The following is an 8,870-nucleotide window of genomic DNA, read 5'->3' as shown; positions in this document are numbered from 1 at the left end:
TATCGTTTGAAGGATACTTATTAAAATTTAAATTATATGGGCATTTTATAATTTATGATGTACAAGAAGGTTTTCTCTTATTTTTTATACCTTTTAATAAGTGTATATTAAAAAAAAAGACAAGTATTTTTTTAGAGAATTTACTTATAGGCTTAAATACAAATTTACATGCTTATCATGGTATACAAGGATCAGTTAAATATAAGCCGTCACAACTGCAACACAACAACAGCTTTGTCCTCAATTGGGGTTAACAGTTTCGTTGGCAGAAGTATAGTATAAAAATAGTCATATATCTCACAGTTCCCTACAAATGCTCGTAACGGATCAGAATGTGGCGTGATTCCGTATAAAGTATACATCGTACTCCTTTTCGATCCACTTGATAAGCTTATCAACGTATTTTATCACCGTTGCTTTGTCGACGACCGGTTCGAAAACTGCGTAGAGTTCGTAAGTGCCGGTAGCCCAGGCTAGCACCACTTCGCTTTCCTTAACCTCGTAGATGAGCTTCAGAGGCCGTACGCTGTTGTGAATGCGATGCAGCAAATCACAGTAGATGGCCTCCAGGCGGTCCAACTCCGCCAGGGACTTGTATGGATGCCTTAACATGGGACACAGCAGCTGAGCCGTGCTTTTCGGCTTGTACAAGAAATGCCGCATTTCAGGGATTCCCACAACCTGCTGATACAGTTTCACGTTAAAGGGTTGCTTGAGTTCCTCGTTAACAGCCTCCAGACAATGATTCCGTTTCAGTTTTTCAGTGATTTTCACTTTGGCATCTTTAAGCTCAAAGAAACCATCCCGATCAACGGAAAGCAGTAGTAAACATGCCTGGCAGTCATCCGCCAGATAGGAGACGTACGCGTGCAAAAAGCCATTCTTATCAAACCTAGGCAGACAGATAGGCGACCAGTTCTCTGAGCTCTTGAAAGACTCGGAGCACTCCACTAGGTTGAAAATCAGCCTCAGATCAGCTGGATGAATAGAGTAAGCCTTTAGTCGCACCAAAGAAATCAGTTTGTTGTTCGCTATTAGAACCGCAAAGACCAGATTCTTGATTTTTGAGCAATTACTCTGAATGGCGCTGGTTATTTGCGACCGTACCGTTGTGGGCAATGGGAAGACGCGAATGGAGTTGGTCAAAAATGTGAAGACGTTGTTCGAAACTGAAGATGATAAATGGAGTAATTATTTTGCGGACTATTGAGCATTTAAGATTTTAACATTACCCTTGGTACTACATCCATCGTTTGCCAGTAGGTTGTAGAACAAACGTTCACTCCCCGAGAGCAGTCTCCTTAAATCCAGGTTCTTCCGCTTCTCAAAATTCTTATTCATTTCCGAGTATGTCAAAATGGAAAGTATTTGATTGTACACATCACTGCGAAATTAAAGGAAAATACTAATTAGTCAGTATATTATTCATAGTTCATATTTAGCTACTTGCCCCAATTGGAGTTGAAGCTGCTGCACACTCATGTTGCTTCTGCTGGCAGCAACCAGAATTAGCGAACCGCGGTGCATAAAGGCGATCTTAATGCCACCAGCATGAATGGACGTAATTGCATCCTGACTGTGCTGGACGAAACTAACCAGAGCCTGGATCACTCCAAACAGTGTCGCTAACTTATCCTCCTTTCCGTGCAACGAAAATATAGGCTTTCCAGCCTCACTAAGGATAAAGATGTGTTTCTTTTGCCCTCGCCACACACTGTCGTGCAGATAGTCATGTTCCTCGTCCAAAGCGCTGTTGGAATCCTCGGTCTTGGCGCTGGTGGAGGTGCTTAGAGCCAACGATTCCGCACTGGCGGCCAACTGCTTCGATTGGCCCGGCTCCGGACTTAGAGCTGTGGCATTCTGCGTTTCAAGACCATCACGCAACTCGGAAATAATACTATGGTTCTGAATTTCCGCCTCTTGGTCGTGATCCGCCTCCTGATAGAAGTTGGTTTCCGAATCGTTGATTTCCGAATCGCCCTCCGCGTCCAGGAACTCGCATGTGGAATTAGTATCCACGCTTAATGATCTCTCTATGTCCATTGCACTTGTTTGTTTATTTCGGTCGCTTAAACATTGCAAACATTTAGCAAAAAATAAAAGTTTACAAATTAAGTGAAAGGTTCCAGCTGACTCAATTTTTCGAGCACTGTTCGAGAAACATATGGTGGGGTATTCTAAAAAAGGTTAAAAATATATGTAAAAAAAAACATTTTTGTAAACTTGACAAAGGTAATAATTCCTGGCTTAAAATTATATTTATGTTAATTATATTTATTAACAAAAATTTAACATTTTAAAATCTTTTTCACATTTATAGTTTTTTATGTTACCGTTACTCAACACTGACAGCAGCTGTTTCAAAAGAAAAGAAGAAGAAGAGAAAAGGTTATGAAAACACGAGCGTTCCAAAATGTTAAGAAAATCGCTTTGTAACCGTAAGTAATCAATTAAAACTGTGTCTAAACCAATTTATTTATGTTATGAAACAATAGTGTCGCGTTTTGGCCAACTTCCGGGTCTGTCACGAAGACTGCAGAGCACACAACCGGAGCAATCCGCCGAAACAGAGCCGGAGGACATTGCCGTGATCGAGCAGCGCATATTAAAGCACCCGGACTACTTTCAGGTGCACAACCTATTTACCGTGCGCGACCTTTTCAACGCCCGTGTGCACTATGGTCACAAAGAGGGCTCCCTGGATGACCGAATGCGGCCCTATCTTTTTGGTAGCCGGCTTGGACATCTTATTTTCGATCTGGACAAGACAGCATCGCACTTGCGGGATGCCTTGAACTTTGCCGCTCACATTGCCTTCCGTGATGGAATTATTGTGTTCTTTAACCGGAATGCTTTGAATGCGCATCTCGTTGAGCAGAAGGCGCAGGAAGCCGGCGAATTCTCACACACACGCTTCTGGCGCGGTGGCATCTTTACCAACGCCAACGTTCAGTTCGATGCAGTCACTCGTCTTCCAGATCTTTGTATATTTCTCAATACACAGAACAACGTAATGGCTCAGCACACGGCCGTGCGAGATGCCGCGAAGATGGCCATTCCTACGATCGGAATTGTGGATAGTAATTGTAACCCCAACCTTATCACCTATCCAGTGCCTGGTAACGATGACACACCGGCGGCGGTGGAGCTCTACTGCAACCTCTTTAAGGAGGCCATCCTGCGTGGTAAGCGAGAGCGTCGCCAGCTTCTAGGACTTCCACCCCTGGATGAATCCCAGCCCCGTCGCAGTCGGAAACCCAAAAAATAGCTCTAAGTGCAGAATTTGTTACATTTATTTGAATACATGCCGATGTTGTAAAAGAAATAATTTATTGCAGAATCGTACGGTATTGGGAGCTTCCACGCAGAAAATTAAAACTAATCAAAACCCACGCCAAGATTCAGCGTCAACGGGAAGTCCTAGGGAGGCAGTAGCGTATTACCTTTAACGAAGGTATTGCTGTAATGACTGTAATATGATGGATTGCAATTCAAACCAGTATTATTACTGGAGGTGGATCCAGTGGGCCAAGAGCTGTTGTACCCTTGATTTGATGGCGGTGTATCTGGTGGCGGTGGTGGTGGTGGGAGCGATGCTAAGTTGACTGCGAGGGCTTCTGCCCCTCCCGTAATAGGTCGTCCAGAACTAAAGAAAGGCTGCTTGGGATCAAAGCCATTGCTGGTGTTCGGGCCCATTTTCGTCATGTCCCAATAATTTCCTGTATTTGCAGTCTTGCGTACGAAAACTTGACCCTTAGCGGGATCGCTTACTTTCTTACCATCTTCCTGTTGCACCCAGCGCTCTGCATGTTTGATAGTCAGCATGGCTTTGTGGGCTCCGATATACTCTTCGGCCTTCTGCAAGCGTTCTAGCTGCACCTCGTCCAGCTGATCGCGTGGAAGCTTTCCCAAACGCTGGACAGTACGCTTCTGGTTGTGGAACTCACGATTCTTGAAAGGCTTCATCGCTTGACGATACTCCTTCCATTGGCGCTGGCGTTCTTCCTTAGTACCTGGTGGTGCTTCATCTAGTGGAAGCGGTGCTTCCGGTTTCTGAATCCACTGTCCGTTAATTTGCACAAAAGCGCCACTCCGCTTCAGCTTTTTCGATGGTTGCGACCCGTTCGATCCCTGCGAGTTGTTACTTGAATCTTCACTCGGTGGAGGCGGTGGAGGCATTAGGTTGGAATCATTCGAATTCTTGTTACCTCCGCGATTATTGGGTTTGAACTTTTTGTTGTTGCTATTTTGGTTTTGTTGATTGCCGCGATTTTGACGTTGCTGAGTGCGATCCTTGGGCATCAGATTCCAAAGACTTGGACATTTTGGCATCGGAGGCTGCATGGGTGGTTGTCGTTGTTGTGGCGACATCATGTCATCCCAAAACGGGGGCGGCTCCAGCGGTCGGTTGCAATTATTTCGAGGTCCCGGACCATAGTTCTCAGGGCCCATCGGTCCACAGGGTCCACCTGGTCCAAAGGGACCTGGTCCAAAGGGTCCCATTGGGCCACAGGGTCCATTTGGACCACCCGGTCCCATTGGCCCAAATGGTCCTCCGAAGGGCGGTCCACAAGGTCCAGGTCCAAAGTTATTGTCGAAGCCCATAGACAACTGCATGGGCAGAGGTGGAGGTCTGCTCAACGGCTGAAAATTCCGATCCTGATTATAGTTATTATTCCGCTGAAATTGTGTGTTATCGTTGCGTGGCCATTGCTTGCGTCCATTGTTATTTCCGTTGTTATTATTAATATTATTGTTACGTTTTTGTCCAGTTTTTGATTCCGGCTTGAGAGCTTCTTTACACTTTTTCCAATCGGCAAATGACATTTTCGGTTTTCCTTCTTCCTCCTTAGAAGATTCATCATTGCTGGCGTTAGGCTCCGCCGGAGCATCTTCCACGACCTCGTTCTCAGACATTCCTTCGGAACAGCTCAAAAAGGAAGGAATACTCGAAAAATTACAATTTTCAGATTTTTTTTGTTGCAGATTCGATTGGAGATGGGAAATAATGAGCATGCTCAAAAACCCCTTGAAAGATGTAAGTATCGGTATATTATCGATATTTTTTGTATAAATTTAAAGAGAGAAATTCAAAACTAGCCATACTTAAAAAATTATTTCAGGGACAAACTTTTTGTTAGCCATTAATTAAACATTTATTGAAAACTAAAAACTTTTCAATTCTTAATAAATTATTAACTTAAATAATAATATATACCTATATAATCTATCGTTATCAAACGGTCACCCTAAAAGAGAGAAGATACTATTGTGAATGGATAAAGATAATTTGAAGTCAAAAAATAAATATTCAAATCTTGTTAATTAAATTTAATACTTAATACTTATAAAATATAGTATAAAAAATAAATATAATATAAAATTTAAATATAATATTTAAAAAATAATCCTTTTAGTCCCCTATAAATAAACATACCGAGTTTAAAACACAAAAATTAAACCAATTATTCTATAATTTGTTTTTTTTTTTTAACAATAAAAAATGGTAATAATTTCTAATATTTTTATCTCTGAAAAACAGTCCAAAACTTTTCCGAAACCCGCTGTGATCGTACCACACTTTGAGTCGGATTAGTAGACATAAAATCTTTCATTACTAGTAATTTTGTATTTTAATGGAAAATACAATGTAAAGGTTAAAAAATAATTTGTTTTATTTTTTAGTTTTTCAAAATAATCTGTAAATTTATATAATAATCTTTAAAACATTGAGAATATACTACACTTTCTTATTCCTTTTAAAGAGGTTATTTTTGATAAGAAGAATACTAATGTGCATACAATTACATTATCTTTTGTTCAAAAGTAAATCTTTCACAGTACATTGTAAAGGATGTCATATTTTTCGAAAGCTTCTCAGTAGCGGCTGAGGCATCCTCCTTTTCATAGCAGTCCTCCTCTGAAAGTCTCAGGGTTCGGCTATTCTCTGGTCCACAATCATCTTCTGCATCGAAGTCGGGATCCTATAGGATCCCTATGTCTATAGGAATATTCATACAAATTCCCACTGCTCTGAGACGGACTAAAACCATTGCCTAATATTATTCTCAAAGTCAAAATTTAACTTATTTGAAAAGTTTTGGCTTCCTAATGACTATGGATTCTACATAATACCGTCTACTAGATACTTAATAATGTTTTGATAATAATGGGTTTAAAGTTTAAACAAAAATAACGGTTATTTTAACCATAAAAATACATCTTAAAGAAGATTCTGTCTCTTCTTTTTAAAATTATAAAAGAAAGTCTATGAATATTTAAATTGAATTTGGGTGATTATATTTTCATTTAAAATTACATATTTTTTTCTAAAAGCTTTCACTCTTCGAAAAAAATGAAGTGGGAAGAAAATTCTATAAACTTCTAGATTAAACTGAATTACTGATGCGTCATTTGTTTGTCTAAAAAACGCACCGCGCCAAACTAGTTTCGTTACCCCCCAAAATTGTTTACACTTGTTCGCCTCTAAAAAAAAGCTCCGGTCGTAAACACTATTTGATTGTTGTTTTGTTTGAAGTCGGAATAGTGTATTTTTTACCGAATTCAGTTACTGATTAATATGATCTACTAATCGTAAATGTTTTCATTCAAACAATACATATATGTTTATGTTATTTTAACGTATTTCGCCATGTATTGTTTTGAAAAAGGTTATTTGAAGTTTTATGATTCACAAAAGTACAATTTTGAAATAGATAAGGGTAAAATGAAATTCATGAATCGAATATTTGTCATTTAAAAGATGATTAATATTCGGTAAATGCAGAGTATGTCTGTATTAAGAAAAACCACCTGATCGAGTCTGTTTTTTGTTTACCAAATATCAACAACGCAATTTAAAAAGCCGGCAAATGGCGGAGAGAGATATAGGGAGAGTGGAATAGAGTGGACCTTTCTCGAAAAGTTTCTTCAATCTATTTATGTTTGATGTGTAAGTTTGTATGTATGTTTGGATCTTAGGGTGAATGTGAATGGAAAAACACACAGCTTAGTAATTTTCCATACTAAATGTAAAAATAGGGTTTAAAAAAAAAATGTAATCAATATGCATTCATGCACTTACACACACTTTCCCACCCACACATGCTAACCAAAACCGGAAGATGTGCTTCATATGGGTGGGTAGTTTATTTACCTGTGTATATTGTGAACTTTCATGGGAAGGTTGCGGGAACGTTTCCGTTTTGAAATTACAGCAATTGATTTCTAAATGTCAAGCTACATCACACCTGAATGCTTTATTTTGTTTAAAATTGCACCAATTGCAGTGTCTTGAAACAAAGAAAAAAACGCTGTTGTGCAAATTGCAGCGGCGATAGCAGTAATCGGGGATCGAGGCGAGTGTTGAGTGCAAATGAGTTCAACTAAAAGGCTAAAAATAAGCGAAAAGCCACAAGCAGCGTTGGAAAGCACTCATACTGGGTGCATAAGTACCTTCGCTATGCTCTGAGTGCTTGGAAATGAAGGTGAAAATGAAAATATGTAAAAAAAAAAACAACAGCAGGGTTTTCAGTTTTATTTTTCTCTTTATTTTATAAGTAATATCTAAATCAAACTTCATAATTTGAACTCACTAAAGCTTAGTAACTAAAACGTGTAAGTCTGAATTAGATTAGGAATTTTTAGTTAGAAGCTAAGAGTAAGATTTTTTTTTTTTTGTTTGTGAAATTATAAAGAAAATAAAATTATTATAAAATTCACAAGGTTTTGCGCCGCATGAAAATACAATGCAAATTCGAATGCAATATGTATTCCCAGGTGGCTCTTGTTGTCTCTCTCCTCCTTTCTCCTGCTTCTCTTTGATTTCAACCTTTTCTCGTTTTCCTTTTGTAGCTTAAATTCGAAGATTTCTTTTTCGCACTCCCTCGGTTCGGTTACTTCTTGCCTTCTCGCTGCCGCTCCTCCACTGATGGCCTGCATCAGTTCTTGCAGGCTGCCTTCTTGTTGTTGTTGTTGGTGTTCATAAGCTTGGTAAGGATCTTGCGGGAATGACCAGAGGGGTCAAAGTGGTTGGTGTGCTCATTGGCTTCCTTCTTGCTCCTCTGCTTGCCGCTGTGTCCTGAGAAGATGTGCTTGTCATGGTCGAAGTTGTAGTGCTCGTACTCATCGAAATGGGCCTCAGACATGATGCTCTAGTTTTAGCTTTTTAAATTGCAATTAAATAGTTTTCTTGGTTCTTTCCTGCAAAGTTGCAGACTCTTTAGGTTCTTCGCTGGTGAACGATTTTTTCCACTTTCCGCTGAGAGGCGAAAGAAAAATTAAATTTTTTTCGGTTGGGGAGCTGCTATTTATACCCGTCAGAGCTTTTTGGTCCCACCGACATTGGCTCTCTACGGGAGTTGCCAGACCGTGATAGTGAAAGGCTATTTCTTGGGATTGGCCACTAATTAATAAAAATTGATAATCCAAATCAATTTTAACATGTATATTATGGTAAGATCTAACAGATACAATATCTTTGGTTAATTTTTTCCAACTCTAAATCATACAATAAACTTTCGACATTACCCTGGCAACCCTGCTACTCTCTCTTGCCGTGAGAACCGTTAAGCTTTTCACAATTTTTGCTGCGCAATTAAATTTTTTGTTGTGTTTACAAAGTGCGCGGTAAACAAAAAAAAAATACAGCGCCAAACATATTCTTGCCTTGTCCATTTATAATAATTATTTCAGAATTTTTCATAACCAACACGTACTGAGCCAAAATGTTATATAATATCCGATTCCGCCCACCCATCTTGACCCTCGGAGAAAACCTCCGAAGTGCATTAACCCTGCAATAAATATTATACATATGTATATAGAATATAACATCAGATATCTATCGGTGGGGTGTCAACGTGAAGGGA

General features: G+C 39.4%; 4 protein-coding genes across 4 annotated transcripts; 1 reads left to right on the top strand and 3 right to left on the bottom strand.

Moving 5' to 3' along the window:
• Positions 1-124: 124 nt before the first annotated feature.
• On the bottom strand, positions 125-2,177 carry LOC6506159 (vacuolar fusion protein MON1 homolog A). Its single transcript, XM_001965087.3, has 3 exons — positions 1,451-2,177; positions 1,233-1,384; positions 125-1,169 (listed from the first exon to the last, which is right to left on the bottom strand). The coding sequence occupies exons 1-3, from the start codon at positions 2,041-2,043 to the stop codon at positions 328-330; spliced, it is 1,587 nt and encodes a 528-aa protein (XP_001965123.1). The 5' UTR covers positions 2,044-2,177; the 3' UTR covers positions 125-327.
• Positions 2,178-2,312: 135 nt separating this feature from the next.
• On the top strand, positions 2,313-3,328 carry LOC6504230 (28S ribosomal protein S2, mitochondrial). Its single transcript, XM_001965086.4, has 2 exons — positions 2,313-2,438; positions 2,496-3,328. The coding sequence occupies exons 1-2, from the start codon at positions 2,414-2,416 to the stop codon at positions 3,266-3,268; spliced, it is 798 nt and encodes a 265-aa protein (XP_001965122.1). The 5' UTR covers positions 2,313-2,413; the 3' UTR covers positions 3,269-3,328.
• LOC6506148 (homeobox protein 5) lies at positions 3,276-5,044 on the bottom strand. Its single transcript, XM_001965085.4, has one exon. The coding sequence runs from the start codon at positions 5,014-5,016 to the stop codon at positions 3,421-3,423; it is 1,596 nt and encodes a 531-aa protein (XP_001965121.2). The 5' UTR covers positions 5,017-5,044; the 3' UTR covers positions 3,276-3,420.
• Positions 5,045-7,527: 2,483 nt separating this feature from the next.
• On the bottom strand, positions 7,528-8,292 carry LOC6506138 (nuclear protein 1). Its single transcript, XM_001965084.4, has one exon. It carries the CDS (start codon positions 8,145-8,147, stop codon positions 7,941-7,943), a length of 207 nt encoding a protein of 68 aa, XP_001965120.1. The 5' UTR covers positions 8,148-8,292; the 3' UTR covers positions 7,528-7,940.
• Positions 8,293-8,870: the final 578 nt, after the last annotated feature.

The sequence above is a fragment of the Drosophila ananassae genome, chromosome 3R (genome assembly GCF_017639315.1).
Source record: "Drosophila ananassae strain 14024-0371.13 chromosome 3R, ASM1763931v2, whole genome shotgun sequence".
NCBI classification, from domain to species: Eukaryota; Metazoa; Arthropoda; class Insecta; order Diptera; family Drosophilidae; genus Drosophila; species Drosophila ananassae.
The sequence above is the reverse complement of the archived record's forward strand: the minus strand, read 5'-3'. Positions and strand labels throughout refer to the sequence as shown.